Raw genomic sequence first — 24,891 nt, forward strand, 5'->3', positions numbered from 1 at the left:
ATTTTGGCTTGATATCATAGGACAAGAAAAAGTAGGTATCTTACCTCAAAAATCATTAGTAAAATACCCTTCATAAAAGAGATTGCACTTAGCCATCTCCCTAAGCCAGGGAGAGAATGTATTTTGGTCCAAGTAAAGGTAAACAAGATCATGGCTTTAAGAAAAAACACTAATTACAGGGATAATAACACACTTAGGAATCTCAGAGATTAATAACCTTTCAGAATTTTAAGTTGGCAAATCCATGGTCAAGTTCAAACTAGCTCATGTTGTATATTTGTTCGACAAGTATTTAGTGGGCAGCTCCTGGGTACTAGTGTGTGGGGCTGTGCGACATTGACCCCTGCCCTTAAACTCTGCACTTCCGCTGTCTGCGGTCTCCCATAGGAATGGCCGTGACCACAAACCCAGGTCCGGCGTGGGAGGTGTGGGAAGGGTGCTTCAGGTTCCGAGCTGGACCCATTGCAGAGGTGGATGGGAAAAGCGTCGTGGAGGAAGGGACATTGGGCTGAGGCAGGTCGAGGACGTGGAGCTTGCCGTTCAGCACCGATTCATCACCTGCTTCTTGCACCTGCAGGCGACCTTACCCCTGACCCACAGCGTGGACCTACAGTGGCTGGTGGAGTGGAACGCCGTCCTGGTCAACAGCCATTACGATGTGAAGAGCCCTTCCCACGTCTGGATTTTCGCTCAGTCTGTCAAAGACCCCTGGGTCCTCTGCCTCTTCAGCTTTCTCCGGCAGGAGAACTTGCCCAAGCACTGCCCCACTGCCCTCAGCTACGCCTGGCCCTATGCCTTCACGCGGCTGCAGTCCGTGATGCCTCTGGTGGACCCGAAGTAAGGGACCCCTACGCTTCCCTCTGTTTTGTTTGTTTCACCATTTGCCCTCTTACATTTTTGTTTTATATATGAGATCGGGATATAAATCTCTAGTTTCTGACCATCTTACTACAGAAGTCTTCACATTGAGTAAAATACAGGTTAAAAGTTCTTGTCTAGAGCTAATTTTTTTTCCTCCCTTAATAATCATTATGATTGTCTGAGTATAGAATCTCAGCCCCTTACCGGTGAAAAGTTCTATTCAGCTTTCCATCCAATAGAGACATTCCCTGTCCAGACAGACAGTCCTTGACAGACAATCGTTCAACTCAGTTGGAGCGCTTCCCAGGATCTTTATTTAATAAGTGATACCTAAAATCCGGAACTTAGTTTCACTCTTGTTTTTGACTTCGTATTTCTAGCAGCCCAATTAATGCCAAGAAAACCAGCACTGCCGGCAGCGGAGACAGCTATGTTACATTGTGGAGAAATTACCTTATTCTTTGTTTTGGAGTCGCAAAACCCAGTATTATGAGCCCGGGACACTTACGAGCTTCCACTCCAGAAATAATGGCGACTACACCTGATGGTACCGTGAGCTACGATAACAAGGTGACATGACATGCTTCAGAAGAATTATTCTGTAAGGTTTTTTTTTAGCTTGTTTGTCTAGATTTCACAGTGTGAATTGCACTGTGCCTGCCATCTGGAATATATGGGATCAGATTTTCATCCTACACATTTCTAAATTCCATTGAGCGTTTGTGTGAATAATTTATTATTCCTCCCTGACAAGTGGGGAACTGAAAATAAAGGGAAGTTAAGAAACTCGCCTAAGGTCGTAGAGTGACACATATTTATTAGCGCCCTGAGGTTTGGTTCATGTCCTACATACCACATTTCTCTCAGTCCTCACGAGTGTTCACCTTTAAACCGTGTCTTGATTAACTTATCTTGTTAAAGATGGTTTTGTGGATTTAAGTATTTAAAAAAAAAAAAGACTCTTATAATACGAATGTTCTTTAGAATTTGTGTCCCAGGTAAAAAATGCATTCATTGTGCTGTTTTAAAATTTATGTGTTTTTTTTTTTCCTGAAATGATGGCAGTGCCTTGGGATGTGGTTCAGTACTTTAAAACTGTTATAATGGAATCATCGTTTGATTAAAAGACGCATCAGTTATCATGTTACCTCTTTTTCACTTTTAACAACTTGTTTCAGGCCATAGGCACCCCATCGGTGGGAGTTCTGTTAAAGCAGTTGGTGCCTTTGATGAGACTAGAGGGCATTGAGATCACAGAGTCCTTAGTTTTAGGATTTGGAAGGACAAATTCCCTTGTTTTCAGGTACGGTAGTCTTAATGAGTTGTTCTAAACTCCTGTATACTGCTGCTATCGTAGTTCCTGCTTCTAACTCAAGTTTGAGTTCGTGTTTGGCATGTGTCTGGAGGTCTGCAGGCTTTGCACAATTCCCTTTATGTCCTCGTTGGTTGACATGCGCGTGACAAGCATTCCCTGCAACTGCCTCGAATTTCACTTTTAGACGATGCAACTTTGATTTTACATCTCAGATTTTCTCTCACTTACAAGCTTTGTTTTAGATAACCATAAATGAAGATAATTCCGTGTCAATCCCCAGTTGGCCAAACTGTTCAGAGGCTATAACATCAAACTAATGAGTGTCTGCTCATAAGCCACTTATACAACAGACTCTCAAAGGTTAAACATTGACAGAACACTTTCAGGGGTGTCTGTTATGTGTCACGCTTGCTGGTCTTTCTATAAGATGCTGTATCTGCCTTAAGAGAACCATTATGTCTCACTTTCTGGATTCCTTACTCATTTCACACCTTTAATCAAATAACCATTCCATCTGAGGCAGTGTCAAAGCCTTTTCAAAGAGTCATCATAAAATTTTATTTCAGGCTGCCTCTGATGATTTTATCTAGCACCGAAAACCTATAAAGACAAAGAAAATCTTAGTTTTTCCTATACACAGAAAAGGGAAAGCTCCAAGCACCTGTGAGAAACTCTATCTGAAAAATAAAGATTAGCGAGACATTTTAGAAGCAACTAAAAAAGATCTGTTACAGTATAGAGTCAAATTTTATCCTTAAAAAAAGCAATTGTGAGTTCTGACTACTTGAGTGCCAGTTAACCAGTGTTTTCACTGATTAATTAATTAAGACAAAGCATCATACAGAAATACTACAAGAAGATAATAAAAATAATTCCTGGAATTACCTAATGTCTTTCCCAGAGAACCTAAGGCTCTTTTGCATATCTTACCGTCTGAGTACTCCTAGGAGCAAGTAAGGTTACGCAACTTACTGGCCACATGGGTGTGGAAAACACTGTCCCTGGGACTCGGTTCCGTCACCTGTAAAATTGTCATAATAAAAATAAAGTGTATCTCTGTAATTTAAAAAAATGGTATAATTATAGAATCTATCTTATAGATGTATCAAGAGGATTAAATGTAAAAATGCACGTAAATATTTGATAAATGATTGCTATTAGATGAAGGAGACCATTAGCGTTATTTCCATTTTTTGAAGAAATTCTAGCATCTGTGTTGGAGAAGTCTGGAATGGAATACAGGATTTCTGTTCTTCAGTACAGAATGCCATAGAGTTTTTGCCTTCGTGTCCTTGGATTTCCCTGGAGGGTGATGTCTAATAGCACAAAATATTCTACCAGAAAATACAAGATTTTCAGACATGGAGCAGACTATAGACGAAATACCTAGCCACAGGCTAGATCTCCTAATTTTGTCTGTTTTGACAAAGCAATTCAGAAGTCAGTTCCTAAAGATGACAGCTGGTTAGATTACCAGCTATAAAGCTGAGAATTGGAGAAAATGGGGACAGATGAAGTATATACATGTAATATCAGGCGTATTAACCTGATAAAAATTTTTTAGTTTTACTACACAAGAGAAAAGGTTTTGATGAGAACCTCACCATTAAAGTAGTTGCCATAATTTGCATTTATCATGTAGCTCAAATAAAGGAATTTATCTCTGAAATTCCAAAAAGACTTTATTTTAAAATCAACAGTCCTCTGAGCACAGATCCCAAAGGTAGTGCCATAGTTATTACACCTGTTTCTTTTGCCCTAATTAGACTGAAAATTTCTTCTGTTTAGGCAATCAATTTTATTTCTCTTCAGTGCCTCAGCCTGTGGCAAAGTGCTTTCAATTTAGTAAGCACTTCCAAAATATTGTTGGTTTTAGTTGCTCAGGTAGGGATTTTTGCCATAGACTCTCCAGAACATTAAATCAAAATCAAGTCAACAAATATGTATTGAGCGCAGATTATATACGTAGCACTGGAGTTAAGATAATACAAAGTAAAAGCCAACGGCAGTTTCCATTTCACCACATGATACAGAAATGGAAAGGCCAGAGGAGATTTTGATGTCAGAAGCGAAGTTTAAAAAGCAGATGATTTGGGATTGAATGGCTATATTTTGTGACAAATTTGGTGTCAACAATGATGAAGTCTAAATGCTCACCTTTTTCATTCATAGAGAATTGGTGGAAGAACTTCATCCATTAATGAAAGAGGCTCTGGAACGAAGACCAGAGGTAAGATTTTGAATTTATATAATTAATGCCTTGGCAGGAATAAAGACATAGAAAATGGATTTGAGGACATGGGGTGGGAGGGCGAAGCTGGGGCGAAGTGAGAGTAGCATCGACATATATACACTACCGAATGTAAAATAGCTAGCTAGTGGGAAGCGGCCGCATAGCACAGGGAGATCAGCTCGGTGCTTTGCGATGACCTAGAGGGGTGGGATAGGGAGGGTGGGAGGAGGCTCAAGAGGGAGGGGATATGGGGACATGTGTATGCATGTGGCTGATTCACTTTGTTGTACAACAGAAACTAACAGTGTTGTGAAGCAATTATACTCCAATAAAGATCTATTAAAAATAATAATTAATGCCTTGGTTTATTTGGACAGTAGTGTGAATTTAAACCATACCCAATAGTTTCCCCTAAAGAATACAAACATACCAACATGTTGTGTTTTTTTTCATTTTTGAGTGTTTTATTTATATCAAATTGGATAAAATGTGTGTATTTCTCAGACAGAAAAGACATGTTGAGGTAGAAATGTACCTTTCAACTATTCACCAACATGCTTTTAACAATGAATCTTACTATTTTAACTTTTGTTATTTTCATTAATTTTTGATATTTGAGTATTTAGTATAATCTGTTTCCGATTTTAAAAGATTTTAAGTCCTAAACTTACGAAAGAAGAGCAACCTAAATAGTCATATGTATGTTAAGATATTATATTCTTTTGTAAGAGGTTTGAGTTAAGATTGAATTTGGGGTTGTAGTTAGTTTGCTTTTTTTTTATAAGAGGTTGAATAGCCAAGAACATTATTTGTTTCATCTGGTATATAAAGCACTTTCCTCAACATTATCTTCCCTGAAGTGAACTCTGAAAAGGATAAACTTAGAATGTAGCAGGATAAAAAATTAAATAAAATAGAATAAGACTAAAAAAGAGGCTTCCCATGTAGTAGATAAGATACAAGAAGTAGCAGAAGTTTGGCAATTTAAGTAAGAACAGTGTTACCTCTGTGACCAGAACTGGTGGGACTGTTAGCGTCCACTGTCCTTTGCCACTTCTTCCTGCTGCTTTAGTTTTTCAGCAGCTGCTGGAGGCCTCTAGGAAATGAGACTTCTTGACTCTCAACATTTCCAACTTACAGATATTTATTGGCCCACTTGTGATCTGTTTCTCTCATAACCTGTGATAGCAAGCATTTTCTCTAAGGATTAGGAAGAAAGAAAAATACTTTTTGTCCTTTGTGTTTAGAAAATTGAAAATGACTAGATGACATCTTCCTTTATCGTGCCCATGTTTATAAGTGGTATTACCTCTTTCTGCACAGAACAAAAAACGCCGAGAACGGCGAGACTTGTTAAGGCTACAGCTACTTCGAATTTTTGAACTTCTGGCTGATGCTGGCGTAATAAGTGACAGGTAGGGTGGAAATTCTACTGAGTTGGTCTCTCCTCACCAAACTGATGTCTTTGCCTCTCTTTTTTTCGTTCTGTCTTTTTTTTTTTAATATATTACCTTTAACTTTTACTTAGAAAAGTCCAAAAAACCTTGTTTTTTTTCATATTCTGTTTACACTCCATATACGTCAAGGACAAATTGAGTGTGTGAGTTCTAACAGTGAATCTTATTTTCCATGAAGCATGATGCACTGCTTTGACATCAAGACTAATCATCTACAAGTTTAATTTCCTTTTATTCCAGCACCAACGGAGCCTTAGAACGGGATACTTTAGCCCTTGGAGCTTTGTTCTTAGAATACGTGGACCTGACCCGCATGCTCCTAGAAGCTGAAAATGATAAAGAAGTGGAAATTCTTAAAGATATCCGGGCACATTTTAGTGCCATGGTTGCCAACTTGATTCAGCGCGTTCCAGGTACAGTGATGCATCACTGCAAATTACCTTTTGTGCTTGAAATATCATTTGTGTTCCTCGTTACTGTGCTTTCCTCTTTAAACCTACTGACCTGTTTGCAGGTCTGGGATGGGATCGTTTATTTGTTTGGAAATCCTTGGAACAGATCGTGGGCATGCAGCACAGAGTTGGAAGGGCAACAATAGAAATTAACTTTGGCTTTGTGCTCGTCATTATTTCTGTTCTTTGTTTTGGTTCCCACCTGAAAATGAACCTGTATGATTTCCATAGAAAGGAAGTAATCCAGAGGGAAAGTTCACAAAGGCTCTATTTTTTCATTCTCACGGTGCTAATCTGTGAACATATAATCTCAGCAATATTCCTGCTCTCAACTCTATCCAGTCAACACATTATATATAGAATTCTATATAGCTTAAGAAATTATATTATTGGGATTTTTTTCATAGAACAAATGGGTCTGAAACATTTTCATATAATAGAAGCATAGAGAATAAAAATAGCTGGTCAGTTTGGTATAAAAATTAATTGCTGGAATTAACATGTTTTGACATAATTACAAAAAGCTGCAGCTCATCTGTTTCTACTTTTTCATTATGATTTAACATTATGATGTTGTAAAATATTCTTACCAATCCTCCTCATTTTTGATGACCCTAAATTAAGATTTGCCTTCTTGGGCTTCCCTGGTGGCGCAGTGGTTGAGAGTCCGCCTGCCGACGCAGGGGACACGGGTTCGTGCCCCGGTCCGGGAAGATCCCACGTGCCGCGGAGCGGCTGGGCCCGTGAGCCATGGCCGCTGAGCCTGCGCGTCCGGAGCCTGTGCTCCGCAACGGGAGAGGCCACAGCAGTGAGAGGCCCGCGTATTGCAAAAAAAAAAAAAAAAAGATTTGCCTTCTTCAGTTAAAGAATGTTTGTTTGAGGTAGACAGTCTATCCGTTGTGTTTCACAGTTCTTCCTAAAGACGCAGCAGCAGTCAAGAGAACGTTTTATCTGTAACCAGCAGCCGAGTGGAAGGTGTTGCAGTTTCTCTAGATAATGCTTAGAAAACAGGGTCTGTGAGTCCATCTTCTATCTCTGCTTTCTGCTCTGAGACAAGGTGCTGTTGACTGAAACATGAGGAGAGGAACGAAAATTAAGCTTGACTTTTTAAATACATATTTCATGATGTAAAGAAAACTTGAGTTAGAAAACGAAATTACTCCTTTCCCCAAAACTTAAGGATCATGCCTAATCGCAACGTAAACTGTATTCACTGTATTTTTCCGTCTAGTAGACTCTTAGCTCTGTTTTCTCTCTAGTTCACCACCGAAGATTTCTCTTCCCCCAGCAAAGCCTGAGGCACCATCTTTTCATCTTATTCAGCCAGTGGGCAGGACCCTTCAGCATTATGTTCACTCCTCTGGATCGTTACAGTGATAGAAATCATCAGATTACAAGATACCAGTATTGTGCATTGAAGGTAGGTCACCTTTGCCTCATGAATGACTTTTGTCAGATTGATGGTCTCTTTCCTTAAACAACCATGCCTTAAATACGATTAAAATAAATAATATAATATGACATGATAAAATATAAGCACACATGCAAAAAAAACCAAATATATACACGTATATAAATACATAAGCTTACTCTATAAATTCTAAAATATCCATACATAAACAAAATAGATAGCTATGTATAAACATGTAAATATTCCGATTGTGTTCACAATTTCAAAATGCCAAACTTTTCCAAGATCCCACTTTTATCTAAGGTTTCTACTATATGAAAACCATAGTTTTTGCTCATTTACCCTTTAAGTAACTGCCTTGCCAGTTAATTTCCAGCTTAAAATATATATATTCCCTTTTTAGTCTCCTCCTATCCTAAAGACTCCCAGAAATAAGTTTCTACACTACTAGGACTGTTCAACATTTTCAGAACCATTATTCCTTACAGCTTAATTTCCTTTAGAAAACTAACTGTATATTGTCTCAGTCATATACACCAGGAGTTGCTAACTGTCACGTTGACTTTTGACTCTATGGAGCTAATATAAGCCATGGCCCTGATAATCATTTGGACCTACGGATTACAAAGTGAATCAAGATCTTCCCTTCTCTTGCTTTCTCCCCACCTCAAAGGAACTAAAGTTCATATTCTTCATTTTCTTTATCTTTGATTAAGAATCACAATTATTTATTTCTACATAGTTTGCTTTAGTTTCATGGTTTAAAGGAAGATGTAATCTAGTAATTTATGGTTTCATAGTGTATCAGTCAAGTATTTGTCAAGTTTGTTGGTTCAGTATATTAGTTAAATATTTGTCATCAAAACAAAATTTGAAAAGCTACATTTATCATAAGCAGAATTCATTCACTTGAAGTCGCTGATGGTAAGTTTATTTTAAGTTCTGTGAAATGGTCATTTTGTTTTGAATATCTCAGCCTTTCATTATAAAGATTTATAAAATTACATGTCTACAAAGTTCAATTTATGGGTTTTAACTCTTATAAAAAGACACAAAATTGGGAATCTGGTATTTTTTATTGAATCTACTAAGGAATACTTTAAAATCTTATGGAAATAACTGCTTTAAAAGACCCTCATCGGGACTTCCCTGGTGGCGCAGTGGTTGAGAGTCCTTCTGCCAATGCAGGGGACAGGGGTTCAAGCCCTGGTCCGGGAAGATCCCACATGCTGCGGAGCAGCTGGGCCCCTGTGCCACAGCTGCTGAGCCTGTGCTCTAGAGCCTGCAAGCCACAACTACCGAGCCCACGTGCCACAACTGCTGAGGCCCACGTGCCTGGAGCTCATGTTCCTTAGCAGGAGAGGCCACTGCAGTGTGAGGCCAGTGCACCGCAGTGAAGGGTGGCCCCCACTTGCCATGGCTAAAGAGGCCCTGCGGGCAGCAGCAACGACCCAACGCAGCCAAAAATAAAAATAAATAAATACATTTTTTTAAAAAAAAGACCCTCATCATTTATAAATCTAGTAGTATGTGTTTTAAAGTCAGTTGTGTACCTTCAGTCATCCCAGGTTGTGTTCTGTTTTGTCATCAGGCAATGTCAGCAGTGTTGTGCTGTGGCCCAGTGTTTGACAATGTGGGCCTTTCCCCAGATGGCTACCTGTATAAGTGGCTTGACAACATTCTGGCTTGTCAAGATTTACGAGTAAGTACTAGCCAAAAATACATTGTTTTTAAATGTCTTGGTTATCCTGCCTCAGTTGGGTTACTGACCTGTCTAAGCATTGTTCACAGCACAGTCTCTTCACACATCAGCCACAGAACTATAGGCTTATGTGTTGTTCACATTACACTATGACGCATCAGGATAAAAAACACAGTAACATTTACCAAAATTGACTATAGACTAGGCTATAAGGCAAGTCTCCACGAAGTTCAGATGATTGAAAGATACAGGCTCTGTTCTTTGATCACAATGGCATTAAACCAATAATCAGTAATAAAGAAGATAATTAAGAAATGCTCTTCCAGATAACCAATGAGTCAAAGAATAAATAAAAATACAAAGTGAAAAATATTTTTAACTGAAGAATAATGAAACCACTACACACTAAACTTGTGGGTTTTAAATAAAACCTTGCTTAGAATATGGCCTTAAATGCATATATTGGAAAGAAAAAAGGCTGATGACCTATGCATCCATTTCAAGAAGTTAGAAAAAGAATAGCATATCAAACTCAAAGTACATTGAAGAAATAATAGAGATAAGAGCAGAAACTAATTAAAGAGAAAAAATTACTGGAAATGATCATTTAAACCAAAAGTTGAATTTGTTAAAAGACTAATAAAATTAGTATATCCATGGCAAGTCTGATTAAGAGAGATAAGGTGTGTATGTCACCAACCTCAGAAATGTAAGGGGACATCACTACAGATGCTACAGATATTAAAAATAAGTAGAACATATGAACATCTTTGTGCCAATAAACTTCAAAATTTAGATAAAATAGACAAATTCCTAGAAAAACACAGCACAAGAAGAAAAGAAAATCAGAAGTCATACAAGTAAAAAAGAAAATTAATCTATAATTGAAGGTCTTCCCACAAAGAAAACTTTAGGACCAGATGGCTTTATGGATTAATTCAACATTTAAGGAACAGATTGCATTGATTTAATGCAAATCCTCAAAGAGAAAACAGATGAAGAGGAAACATATCTCGACATGTTTTATGAGACCCGCATACTAAAACCTGACAAGAATTTAACAAGAAAGACAGTTAAAAGGCAAATTCATTCATGAACATAGATACAGAAACTTTAAACAAAATATTAGAAAATTGAATTCAGTGATATATTAAAAAGATGACTCATCATGATCAAGTTGGGATTATTCAAGAACTACAAGATTGGTTTAATATTCAAATGTCGTTCAATTCATTTGTATATTATATTAAAGTCGCAAGAAGGAAATATCATCTGATCATTTCAATAGATGCAGAAAAAGCATTAATAAAATTCTACATTCATTCATAAGAGAAACTAATGAAACTAAGAATAAAAAAGAACTTCCTTAGTTTGATAAAGGGTGTCTTTAAAAACAAAAAAAACCCAGTAGTAAACATCACACTAAATTGTGAATATTGAAAGTGTTCTCTGAGACTAGAATGACCAAGGAAGCCCATTTTCATTACTTCTATCAACATTATACTAAAGATCCTAGCCAGTGTTTTAGAAGAGAAAAAATAAGATATCATGAGTGAAAAAGAAGAAATAGTTTATACAGAAACAGACTCACAGACTTAGAGAACGAATTTATGGTTATGGGAGGTGGGAGGGATAGATTGGGAGTTTGGGATTGACATGTACATACTGCTATATTTAAAATAGATAACCAACAAGGACCTACGGTACAGCACAGGGAACTCTGCTCAATGCTCTGTAATAACCTACATGGGAAAAGAATTTGAAAAAGAATAGATACATGAATATGTATAACTGAATCACCTTGCTGTACCCCTGAAACTAACACAACATTGTTAATCAACTATACTCCAATATAAAATAAAAATTGAAAAAAAAATAGTTTGTAGATCTAAATGTGAAAGCTGAAAAACTGAAGTTTCTAGAAAATAAAACAGAAGGCTATTTTAATCCCTGGGGTTAGGGAAAGATTTATTAAATAGGATGCAAAAATTACTAACCATAAGGGGAGACTAATTAATAACTTCTGTTCGCCAAAAGACACAATTATGAGTGTAAACAGGCTAGCTGTAGAGTAAAAAAAGATATTTGCAACATAAAGCCAACAGACTTCTTATCTAGAATATATAAAGGACCTCTACAAATAAATAAGGTAAAGACACTCATAGAAAAATGAGCAAGAGACTTAAGCAATTTACAGAAGAGGTTATCCAGTATGTGCAATGTAAGACATGTATAGAAATATTCAAAGCAGTATTATGAAGTCAAAAGCTGGAAACAACCCAGATGTTCATCAGTAGTAGAATGAATAAATTGTGGAGCAATCATAAAGTAGAATACTATACAACAATGAAAACGAATAAATGTTGATGACTTTTAAACATAAGTTGAGTGAAAGAAAGACACAAAATTATATACTCTATAATTCTATTTACACAGAGTTCACAACAGCTCAAACTAACCAGTGGTGGTAGAAATCCAGATAGTGGTTACTTTTGAGGAAGAGAGGCTAGTGATGAAGAGAATACACAGAGCAGGCTTCAGTGGTGCTGGTGATCTGGTTTCTTCTGGTATTCACACTAGTGTGTTTAGTTAACATAACTCACCATTTACTTGTGAATTATACTATCTACATTTTATAAAGTTTCTAAAGCACAATAAAAACTTGCTGACTTTCTTTCAAGTTGAACTAAGTTTTTAATGAGATGTTATTTTTAAGTCCTTTGCAATAGTATCACCAGCTTTTATCTGCTTCTAAGTACTTAAGCCCATGGGGAACTAGGTTGATGATATTTGACCATCCACTTAGAATATAGCTCCCCAACTATACTCCAATAAAAATTAATTTTAAAAAATGGTAATTTTGGTACACAATAAAGATTTTTAGTTTAAAAAAAAAGCAAAAGAAAGGAAAAGAATATAGCTCCCATCTGGGCCCATACCCTATAATATAAGAACAAACAAGGCATAATCTTTCCTTCTCCACCTTGTTGCTACTGGCAGGAGAATGGACAACTTCATGAAGAGGCAGGAAAATGTTACTTTCTGAGGGGAATATAGCCTTCAGACACCAGGCTTGTCCTGGACAAATGGGACCATCCAGTATTTAACAGTAGCTTCAAGAATCATCAGTTAATGATCCTATTAATTCTATCTAGTATGATAATCTTTTCATATGAAAGTCTCCGATCAAAAAGAGCTTATTGATATTGTATTTCTTTTTAAAAGATTGCCAGCTAAGCTGTACACCATATATTTAGTAATTAAGCCTCATAAACATATTCCCTCTGATCTTTTTCCTTAAAAGACTTGGCATTCATGAAGGCTCTCCTTTCATATATTTAAATTTTTTAAACCAAATACATGTATTTTTTCAAAAATATTTTAAATACAAAAAAGAAACATTGCCAATGAAGTCTTTATCACCTTTTCAGAGTTAAAAATCGAGAATGAGTGGAGCCTATATGACAGACTTACACTGAGTCAAATTTAGTTTATACATTTCAGTTTTCAGTTGCAACATTGCATCCTCTTAAAGAGGAATTCCTGGAATAAAAACTAATCGGGATAAATGTTTAGTGTTCGCTTTCCTTTTACACAATTGATATTCGCTAAGCTTGATTTTGTGTCTTTCCCTTGAATAATCTTTCATTAAGCGTGAATGGTTGCTTTCCTCCATGTGTTCAGGTTCATCAACTTGGCTGTGAAGTTGTTGTCTTGCTATTGGAACTAAATCCTGACCAAATAAATCTTTTCAATTGGGCAATTGACCGATGCTACACTGGTTCCTACCAACTCGCATCCGGCTGCTTCAAAGCCATAGCAACTGTGTGTGGAAGCAGGTACGAATTCTTTAAGTGGAAGGTACTGGGCACCGGCAAGTGCAATTAAGGTTACTCTTCATCGTATGAATAATTGAGAGCTGACTGTTTTTGCAGATATTTGAACAGAGTAAATTTTAAGGAAATACAAAATGGCCTCTCTTTCCCCAGCAGATAGCCTATTCCCTCTAAGTTTACAGCTACGTTGTTTTTTCATTCTACTGGGAGAATGGTTTGTAGTTATAGACTGGAAATTTTTTTTAATTGCCTGGAAATTTATAATGAAGTGTTAGAGCAGGATTTGAAAATGGTAAAGATACCTTAAAGGAATTTCTAGAAATGTTTGTGAAAGGTATGAACTGTAAGCACTCCAGCCATTTTGAGACCAAACTAAACTCGGGAAGCAACCTAAAAATGTTAAATTTCTCTTGCCCAAACCTTGAGAAAAGAAAAAAAGAAAGGAAAATGTGTCTCCTGGGATTCCATGGATTGTACTTTTAAAACCAGTGCCCTAGCTATGTAAATTAGTCACTCAGTGGAGTATTTCAGTTCTATGATTTATTGAAAGAAGTTGTTTCATAGCTAAGACGAAAGGGTTAATGAAGCCTCCCCATATTGCAAAAGCTACTCCCAAGGAAGAGCTTATCATGTGTTAGAAATCCAGAGAAGGCAGCTCAAGTTTATTTTATTTTATTTTTTTAACATCTTCATTGGAGTATAATTGCTGTACAATGGTGTGTTAGTTTCTGCTTTATAACAAAGTGAATCAGCTATACATATACATATATCCCCATATCTCCTCTCTCTTGTGTCTCCCTCTCACCCTCCCTATCCCACCCCTCTAGGTGGTCACAAAGCACCGAGCTGATCTCCCTGTGCTATGCGGCTGCTTCCCACTAGCTATCTATTTTACGTTTGGTAGTGTATATATGTCCATGCCACTCTCTCACTTCGTCCCAGCTTACCCTTCCCACTCCCCGTGTCCTCAAGTCCATTCTCTACATCTGTGTCTTTATTCCTGTCTTGCCCCTAGGTTCTTCAGAACCTTTTTTTTTTTTTTTTAGATTCCATATATATGTGTTAGCATACGGTATTTGTTTTTCTCTTTTTGACTTACTTCACTCTGTATGATAGACTCTACGTCCATCCACCTCACTACAAATAACTCAATTTCGTTTCTTTTTATGGCCGAGTAATATTCCATTGTATATATGTGCAACATCTTCTTTATCCATTCATCTGTCGATGGACACTTAGGTTGCTTCCATGTCCTGCTATTGTAAGTAGAGCTGCAATGAACATTGTGGTACATGACTCTTTTTGAATTACGGTTTTCTCTGGATATATGCCCAGTAGTGGGATTGCTGGGTCGTACGATAGTTCTGTTTTCAGATTTTTAAGGAACCTTCATACTGTTCTCCACAGTGGCTGTATCAATTTACATTCCCACCAACAGTGCAAGCGGGTTCCCTTTTCTCCACACCCTCTCCAGCATTTATTGTTTGTAGATTTTTTGATGATGGCCATTCTGACTGGTGTGAGGTGATACCTCATTGTGGTTTTGATTTGCATTTCTCTAAGGATTAGTGATGTTGAGCATCCTTTCATGTGTTTGTTGGCAATCTGTATGTCTTCTTTGGAGAAATGTCTATTTAGGTCTTCTGCCCATTTTTGGACTGGGTTGTTTTTTTATACTGAGCTGCATGAGCTGCTTGTAAATTCTGGAGATTAATCCTTTGTCAGTTGCTTCGTTTGCAAATATTTTCTCCCATTCTGAGGGTTGTCTTTTCGTCTTGTTTATGGTTTCCTTTGCTGTGCAAAAGCTTTGAAGTTTCATTAGGTCCCATTTGTTTATTTTTGTTTTTATTTCCATTTCTCTAGGAGGTGGGTCAAAAAGGACCTTGCTGTGATTTATGTCATCAAGTTTATTTTTGAAAGGACTGATATAGGCTGTTGATTGTCCCTTTTAATTAAATATTGCATTTTAAATAGCTATCTTGAGCTACAGGGTGACGGGAATAAATGTAAATTAGTTGTAAATTCCAACCTGTTATGGTTCTAAATGAATAAGAACAGTATTTTAGAAGACATCTACTTTCAATCAACCTAAAATGAACATGCTTTTTAAAGAGGCAAGTTTCTCTTTAATATTTTTCTTTCTTTTATAAAGATAGTAGATAACATTTCATGTCTAAAGCTTTCGTTTTCCATAATCTTAGTAGTAAAATTTTTATTATGTATATATGTTAATTTCCATAAAAGTCATATCAGTTGAACGTAATCTAAACTGTCTGATTTTCCATTGGTTTATTTCTTGACGTTAGCAATACTAAGTAATTTATTTATCCTATTGGATATTACCAAAATAACATTTTTTATAAGAGTCTCTCTCTGGAGTGTTGTTTTATTTTCGGGTATTTCAGCATTCTAAAAATAAATTTCTGTTCTTTGATTTTTAAAAATGTATTTAGAATCTATGACTTAGACCATAGATTCATTTGACAAAAATGAGAGTAATAAAAGTTTGCTCTCTTCACTGCCCTTCTCCCAGTGAACTTGGTTTGAACTATCCTAGTCACATTTATTTCATTGCATGGCCCTCTCATAAAATATCACGCTGCATTCCTCTGGATAAATCTAGGTATTTTTTTTAGGGAGCACAAATAAATGTTTTATGACTTTAGCAATATAGTCTCAATTCCAATAATATCTCAGTCACAAAAACATTAGGATATAAAGCCCTCTATGTTTAGAGTAGATTTTTTAAGATAGCATCCTAAAATATTTTGATTTCTTAAACACATATCGCCTATCAGCTTACTTCACAACACTCCTCTGTTCAGAGGGAAGGTCAGAGGGCCAGGCAATGCCATGGCTGCAACCTCCTGCCAAGGCAGTAGCCAACATGTGACCGCAAATGGTGGTCGTTTCTCATCACAGGGCACGTTCAGAATTTAACGTTTCAGCTGTGGCTTAAATTTGCCCTCTTTTCCCGTAAGTTCTCCGTCTGTGTCGTCTGGATAAGCCTCCAGATTTGTTTGCACAGTCCTCGCACTTCAGTTTTCAGTACTTTTTTCAAAAGCAATTCTGGTGTTTTAGACTTTGTTTTTTGCAAGTTTGCTTCTAAAAAACACCTAAATAATTTATGAAATAATCTGTTTCTAAAATATCATACATAAACTGGATCATATTTTAAATTCCTCAAACAAGGTGTCTGTGCAGTAACTCCTGCAACAAGACATACCCTAAAGTGAAGAATTCTTCCTGTAAAGAAAAGAATTACCTCTTCCTTGTCAAATGAGAATGATCATACGCTGTATTTATTTTTGTAGGAATATGACAGTTTATAAGCAGACTCATTTATTTAGGAACCACTTATAACTGACCTTAAAATACCTAAAAGATTTCACATTTTAAAAATGCTCTTTGTGGATTAAAATTTTCTACCTTTAGTTTTAGAACTAAAGCAGTTTTTACGTAGTTAATATATCAATCCTTATATTCAAGAGCTGTGATAATGGGAAAAATGGTTCTCTGCATTTTTCTTTTTAGTTTATTTCTCCAAATGACTCTGTGTGTGTGTGTGTGTACGTGCGTGTGTTGTGAACTTGCTGGTCTCCAGTCAAAACTATAACTAACTATAACTAGAATCTGACTCTGGTGACGTTGAGAGATTTGGAAGTCAGAGTGGAAAGTGAATAGGACCAGGGGAAGTGAGTATAAAAGTAGAAAGTGATGGTAGAACTAATAATATTAGTTTTGAAGCATTTTTCATAAGGTATGTTTCATATTTGATTAAAATCTATTAAATGCAGCTCAGTACTATAATTTAGCACAAAAGAAAATAGCTCACCTGTCAGGCAGCATTAGTTCAAATAACTGTTTGGGTTCTGTATGTGTTCTTATTAATTTTCCCCTCAACTCCAAGTTATATCAGTTTGGAAGAGATAGGGAAATTGAGAAAGAGATTAAATGGCTTTCCAAGGTTATAAATCAAGGTAAATAATATGCTCTATATTAAAAGTATAGACCGCTTCCAATCATTAGCTTAACTCAACATAATTCTCTTCATATTTAATTAAATACTTAAGAATGCCATTGTTTTTACTCTTACTCTGTAACAAACGACTAGAATATAGTTAATAGATGCCTTAGACTTACATGCAAGATCAAAGTTTTAATTTTTAAAGAATTTTGTTGGGTTTAGTTTTGGAGGTGGTTTTTGTTGTCATTGTTCTTTGCACGTCTGCCTTGCCTTAACTGTCTATAAATCTTTGCTCATTTAAATCAGGCACTGCAAACTTGAATCCTTAAAAGTAAATGCCCCACATTTCTTAAGGGAATAGCATCCATCTATTGCCAAGGAAGACAAGGGAAGCTTATGATTCATGAATCCCAGTCATACTCCCTAACTGGTGACGTAGAGCCTCATTTGGTTGTGTCACTCAGCTGGAGAATTCCAGGAGAGCACAGAGCTTGGGAATTTGGGCTCTGGAAACATACTGTCTTGAGTTTGAATTCTAGCTCTGCCTCTCATTAAGCTGTGTGCTCTTGAACAAGTTACTACAAATGCTTGCTCATTTGTGAAATAGGAGTGATAATAGGGTTAGGGTAAGAATTAAGTAAAACCAATCTCTTGACCTAAGGTCTAGCACATGGCAAGCACCCTGTAAACACTATTATTATTCAACAGCTATTGGAGGCAAAGAGCTATGATGTAATCATCTCAGCTGGTAAAATCTGCTTCTCTTTAGAATAAAATTATTCTGAGCTTCGTCATTTAGTTAAGCCAGAGCTAGTGGGTATTTCTCAAATTCTTCAAAATCTCTTCTCTTGCCGATTGAAAAAACAGTTTTATTTCTTGTTTACTTTCTGAACCATATTTACCTTTCATATTTATTTTACCTTTTTTTTTTTTTTTTTTGCGGTGTGTGGGCCTCTCACTGTTGTGGCCTCTCCCGCCGCGGAGCACAGGCTCCGGACGCGCAGGCCCAGCAGCCATGGCCCACGGGCCCAGCCGCTCCGCGGCATGTGGGATCTTCCCAGACGGGGGCACGAACCCGCACCCCCCACATCTGCAGGCGGACTCCCAACCACTGCGCCACCAGGGAAGCCCTACCATTTTATTTTTGTTCTGTATGAGCACAGCTGTCTTTATTTCTTTTACGCTTCCACTGCCTACATTGAATAATTAAATACTGAAAAATGTGACATTTGGTTTCTAAGCCTATTTTAAACATCTAAGTACAGATGTTTTATTTATGCTCTTGTACTCATTTGAGAGCTTTCTAATTTTTTCCTTCTCTGGGTTTCTTTCATTTTCTGTATCTGTGTTATTTCTTTCAATGTTGTTCCCCTTAAACTCTGTAGCTCAGTCTTAAGCAGCTAATTGAATTCCCTAATTACTTGGTCAAGTGCATAGCCCTGCAGAAGAGGGAGGCTTTGTCTACCCTTCTACTGCCTTTAAATCCCCAGTGATCCTTAGTAGTTTCCAGTGTTTATTTATATTAAAAACATATGTATTAAATCCCAGTGTCAGAGACAGCAATGTAGGTAAGATGTCTCTGCTACTATGGGGCTCAGAAGAAAGTTACCTTTCTATTCTCACAGTCAGAAAGGTCTGTTTCCAGATACTGCAGTTTGTAAGAATTCCAAATTAGCCTGGCCATGAAATGATCTATTGTGAGGTGTCCAAGAGGCTGATAGCACTGTGGATAAGTGTTTGAATTCTTTGGAGTCATACAAATCCAGGATGGAATCTAGACTCTACTACTTCTCCCTAACCTTTGGCAAGTACTTAACTTCTTTAAGCCTCACAAGCTTGTTGTGAAGATTAAATAACAAATCTAGATGAAGGACTTGGTACAATAACTAGCACAAAGTAAGCACATCATAACATAAGTGTCATCCATTGTTTATCATCATCCTCACCACCATTATTTGGGGGCTTTGCCCAGTTTCTCACCTAACACATCAACCTCATGCATTTTTGCTCACTTAAAATTAAAGTTCTAGAAAAGCAATCATTTGGGAGTGCTAATTGGTAAAGCCATTTTGGAGGGCAATATAGCAGTATCTACCAGAATTTTAATGTGCCCTTTGACCCTGCATGACCTCTTCTAGAAATCTGTTCTAAAGAAATTCTTGCACATGTGGTGGGTATTATCATAGTGAAAAAAATGAAAGTAACCTTTAAATGTCCGTCAACACATGTCAAAGTTTGGCTTCCCCAGGAAGCAAGACTCTGAGGTGGAGATTTGAGTCCAGGAAATTTATGAGGGAATGCCCTTGAGATCAACATCTGTGGGGAAGTGAGGGACACAGGACTGGGCAGAGGAAAGAAACCTCAGCCAATCCCACAGGGGTGCTCCTGGGGAGTAGGCATGACGTTGGCCTAGGCAATTCCCAGAGGGCTATTCAGCCAAAGGTATCAGACTGCAGCACTGTAGTGGGAGACTGAGTGCCTCAGTCCTGAAGGGGGATCTAGACGGCACACCACAGCATCCACTACAAGAGTGGTTATTTATGGTACGTCCATACTATGGAACACAGTCCAGCTACTAGAAAGCCTGAGCCTCACTGTCCAGTGAAAAAGCGAATCCCCAAACAATACATGTAGGTAGTATAATTACATTTATGTTTAAAATTCTGTGTAACGGGGGAGAGGTATTTTCATATATAACCTTTCAAAATGGTGTTCTCTCTGCACCATGCTCCCCCTTCCATGGCCTTGCTAACAATTACCATGTCTGTTGGCGCTTCAGGGCTTAGCTTACTTGTTTCCTCCTTCAAAAAGCCTCCTCTAACTCCAAGTCTGATGTAGGTGTCCCTTGTCGGGATTCTGTTTCATGCTGTGGATAATCCCACCACAGCTCATCATAACTAGACTGTATAGTTTGTCTCCCTAACTAAACCGTAAGCCTTCCTTAGGGGAGGGCACCAGCCTTACTAACTTAGTATCATCTGTACTTTGCAGTCGTTTCTGATAGATGTTTGGTGTTTAATAAATTTAGATAGATTGAATGAAAATAGTAAGTCAGTGAGCTGTTGAGAAATTTAGACATACTGTCTTCTTCTTTTCCTCTTGTATTTGGTTTTCATTGAAATCTATTTGCAGTAGATAGACTTTTGTGTTCATTTATCCTGGTGTGACTATATTCAGTTTTAACCCAAAATAGAGCTATTTCCCTTCACCTGCTAATAAACAGCAGAAGAATGAGGGGGGTGGGGGAATGGCCACATGGGCTTGGGAATGTCTTTAGTAAGTGTGACCGAGGTCAGTGTACCATGTAGAATTTTGAGAGGTAGTGATTTATCAAGATTACTAGCCAGGCTGTCTCCTAAACTATGCTGTTTTTTTTTTTTTTTAGGAACTATCCCTTTGACATAGTGACATTGTTAAACCTCGTTCTATTCAAGGCTTCTGACACCAACAGAGAGATTTATGAACTCTCCATGCAGCTCATGCAGGCACGTACCCTTGACTACGTTGAAATTTCCATCCTCGAGCACAGAAAATAGAAATGGTAGTTGATCTACTGGATTGCTATTTATTGATACGTATTTATTTATTTCTGCATCTCATCTCATCTTCTGGATATGATGAGTGAGAAAACAATTACATAATCTTCTGTAAACATAGGAAGCAGCCGATGCTTTACCTTTAATACAATATTAAAATATTCGTTCATTAGTTTTTATTACAAAACTTTATTCAATATAAATACTCCTGAGATAGCAAGCCAATGTCGTTTCATACTGTTTATTACTTTCCTACTACTTCTTTATAGATCCTTGAAGCAAAGCTTTTTGTGTACTCGAAGAAAGTAGCTGAACAAAGACCAGGAAGTATTCTCTATGGAACACACGGCCCGTTGCCGCCCCTATACAGTGTGTCACTAGCCCTCTTGTCGTGCGAACTGGCCAGGATGTACCCCGAGCTCACTCTCCCTCTCTTCTCAGGTACCATGGGATAGTCAGTCATGACATGTGTGATCATTTCTGCTCTAAGTGTTCTTACTTTTTAAATTCTAGTGTAATTTAGAATCAAAATTATTGATGCTAAATTTGTAGCTCAGAATTACTCTGGGCTAAGTTCAGTTACGTATAAAAGTAAATTCTAGAATATCTTTAAAACAGTGTATTTATCTAAAATAGTGTTGGTATAAATAAACATAGGGCAAATGTGAAGATGCTTAGATGAATCATAATACTTTACATACCCTGTGTATGTAAAATTTCCCAAAGAAATTAAATATGGGTGGAATAACTTCTAATACAGATAATTGCCGTAAGTTGTTTTCTGGTGGTGGTGATGATGGTATGTTGTAGCTTGAATGTTACATGTATCAGTAGCTTGAATGCTACATGTATCCGTTGTTGAGGGTTTGAATCGGGGCACACCTTTACGAGTAATCTTTGTGAATCATGTTTTGGAAAATCCATTTATCTGAAACAGACTTAGTCACATCCTTGCATTGTGCCTGAAACAGTGGAAGGACTCAAGGAAAACCTTTTTGATAAATTAATTTTCTTCTTGGAAAACTAAAATTTATTCTTATTCACTTCAACCAAGATCTGAGTGCCACCCGTATGCCAGGCACTGTGATTGGATCCTAGGAGTACGGAGGTGAATTAAACAGCCTCTCCCATCAAAGTTTCATTGTCTAGTAATAAATCTGTGCAATCCTATGATTATGATACAATTTTTAAAAAGCACATTCTCTGTATGAGATGGAAGATCAGGGAGTAATCAGTTACTGGGCCAGGAGTATCAGAAAAGACTTCCCAGAGAAGTTGATGTCTGAGCTGCAATTTGAAAGAAGAGTAGACATTTGCAAAGCAGATGAATAGTTGACATTGCAGTTGGCAAGCAGACGGCATTACAGGCCAAGGAAATATCATACGCATTGGCTTAGAGGCATAAAATACAATAATGCATTTGAGAGATTATGTAGTCGTCAGTTTGGCTAATACAACATGCAGGGAAGGGGGAACGTTTGAGATGGTCACAGACAGGCAGAGAGGCAGAAGTCAATCTTGGAAGGCCTTGTATTGTACCCTAAGGAGTTTGTAGGCCAGTGACCACATACGTGCTCCTTGAAACCCCTCAGAAGCCTGTGAACAGGAAGGGCATCCAAGCGAGCTGCTTGGATTTTGAAAGCCACTCATCAGTTTCAAGCAAGAAGAGAGGGGACGAGATCAGAGTGCATTTTAGAAAGACTGACTGCAGTGTGGTGGATGGATTAGAGAACACCCAATCTAGAGAGAAGAGACCAGTTGAGAAATGATGACAGTAGTCCAAGGAGGAAATGAAGCGGACCTGAACTCGGACAGCCCAGTGAGAGCAGAGGGGAGAGACCAGAGTCAAGAGCTACTGGGCGGAGTGCACAGAAGGGAGTGCCTAGTGCCGTATCTGGGAAATGGGTGGTGATAACCCCACCTGGAGAGCCGACTGGGGGAGAAGAGGAGGGTCAGGCCGAGGCAGAGATCATGAGCTCTGTTTGGGCTATTGAGTGTAGGCGTCTGTTGGACATCCTGAGTATAGACAGGCCAGGGTCAAGGGAAGGCCAGCGGTAGTGACTCACGGAAGACCAGAGGGGTCAGAACCATGGGAATGAATGAGGTCCTGAATGGAGAGCATACAGAGTGAAAGAAAGAACCTGGACCCCCAACTTCTAAGGACCAGCCCAAGGAAGGGCGAGGGAGCAGAGAGGGAAGGGAGGCATGTTTATAGAAGGAGAGCACCTAGAAGGTGTGTTTTACGGAGACCTAGAGAAGACAGGACTTAGGGAGACGGAGTGGAGCAGTCCACATTCCTATAGATCCCAGGAGATAAGGTCTAAAGATTACCCTGTGGATTGCACAGTTCATTGGTAACTGCCGGTAGTTTCCATGGAGAAGTAGCGGCAGAAGCCAGATCTCAGGGGCTTGGCTAAAAAGAAGCAGAAAAAGAGAGGATGGGGCTGTAGTAGGACGCAGAGTCAGAGGATGAGCGAGACTCGAGCTTGTTTCCTGGCTGAGGGGGAGAAGCCCGTAAAGAGGGAGAGACTGACAACTGGGGAGAGAGAAGATAAACAGTCCAGCAAATTTAATAAGAAAAGGAGCTCATGTAATGAGCTGCAAGTTCAAGCTAAATTTTCTGTCAAGAACTGACCTTTTGGCTATTTTGATTTATGAGGAATAAGTTGTTAAAAATAACATGGAAAAATGAGGTTTTAATAGATTCCTCGCTTTTGTTCATACTGCCTTTACCATTAAAAACCCTGTGGTGAGATTTTTACTGCCTGTAATTTCAGATGACTTAATTCCTTGTACGTAGCCAGGCCAGTTGTTCAGGTCTCTCCCAAAAGCCAGCAAATGTATACGGGATCCCACTGCCATTGTCTCACCATTTATTTAATTTGTTTCTAAAGAGGTGAATGAGGGGTTGTTCGTGTGCCATGGCATTTTTTTTCTCTTTTCCCTTTAAAACATCTCTAAAAATCCAGGCCCTGATCCAGGCCTGGGATACCACAGACAGACATCCCCACCCCCTTGGACCTTATGTCTGACAGACAAGATAAAATAAACATAAATAAGCAAATTATTTATAAATTTTATAGATATAAAGCTATAAATACAAATTTATTTTACATAAATGAGTAATATGATAGAAGGTGCTTATTGCTACGTAGATTTTTATACCGCTGTTGAAAGACGACAGATATTCTTAAAGCAGTTGTCCCTCTGATTGGAAAGGTTTATTTCTCTCCAAAGTCCCAATAAATTTTTTGTGTCATAAAAATCCATGGTATCAGTCATCACATTCATGTAAGTTTAGAAATTAAGTAAATTTTGACCTGTGTGAAATATAACAGCATAACATGTCTGATTATTGTGCACAGAATTAAGTATATTCTTATTCTTCAAAATAAAAAATTGTCATTTTAATTTCAGGAAAAGGGCCAAATCAATTAAAGCTGCTGTTTCAGGGATGCGGTGGATTATCTCGGTATAATTCCTGGCATCCATGTTGTTCTGTCGTGTAGCAGGCATGAGCTCTCTAAATGAGATTACACGCCTCGCTGGATGATAGCAAATGCATCAGGCCAAGCTTTCTAATTTCCCTTAGGATAAAACAGTTTCTTCCATAAATATTAGAAGTAGGAGATGACTTAGAACTTGCAGCATATACATAAAGCTGTGCTTTTATTTCTATAGAAAGCTTATTCAGATTGTAAAATTAAATGCTGCTGGCAGTGAAACAATGTAAAAATGCTATCAGAGGAAGTAATGGTGAGATGACCGGGCTGGTCATATAGTTTTACCCTTTTGACTCCTTATTTCGTAAAACAAAGCGTGGCATTGAAAGCACACTTGCCACATAGCTGGCAGTTCTCAAGTAGACACCACGGACATGAGTCCACACACTGGGTTTCTTCTTCCTGGAAGTTTGCATTTCACTTTGTAACAGCTAATGCTTCATGCAAGGCACTTTGTAAAATATAGGCATAGTTGAGAGGTAAGTCATTGTTATAATAATCGTAACTGCTGTTTATTAAGAGCCTACTGGATGACAGGCACTGTGCTGAGTATATTATACACATTGTGATGGTATCTTTTAATCCTCACAATTGCCCAAGGCAGGACCTGATGGGCCC

General features: G+C 37.9%; 1 protein-coding gene across 1 annotated transcript in view; it reads left to right on the top strand.

Annotated features, from left to right (window-relative positions):
* FRY (FRY microtubule binding protein) overlaps positions 1–24,891 on the top strand; it is a 251,661-nt gene that overhangs the window by 145,959 nt on the left and 80,811 nt on the right. Inside the window, exons 21-31 of the mRNA XM_060129571.1 lie at positions 578–837; positions 1,242–1,431; positions 2,040–2,164; positions 4,349–4,406; positions 5,733–5,824; positions 6,107–6,279; positions 7,578–7,738; positions 9,321–9,431; positions 13,116–13,270; positions 20,620–20,719; positions 21,040–21,211. Of these exons, the coding sequence (XP_059985554.1) occupies positions 578–837; positions 1,242–1,431; positions 2,040–2,164; positions 4,349–4,406; positions 5,733–5,824; positions 6,107–6,279; positions 7,578–7,738; positions 9,321–9,431; positions 13,116–13,270; positions 20,620–20,719; positions 21,040–21,211 (1,597 nt within the window). The remainder of the gene's footprint in view (positions 1–577; positions 838–1,241; positions 1,432–2,039; positions 2,165–4,348; positions 4,407–5,732; positions 5,825–6,106; positions 6,280–7,577; positions 7,739–9,320; positions 9,432–13,115; positions 13,271–20,619; positions 20,720–21,039; positions 21,212–24,891) is intronic.

Source organism: Lagenorhynchus albirostris, chromosome 18 (assembly GCF_949774975.1).
Source record: "Lagenorhynchus albirostris chromosome 18, mLagAlb1.1, whole genome shotgun sequence".
Lineage (NCBI taxonomy): Eukaryota > Metazoa > Chordata > Mammalia > Artiodactyla > Delphinidae > Lagenorhynchus > Lagenorhynchus albirostris.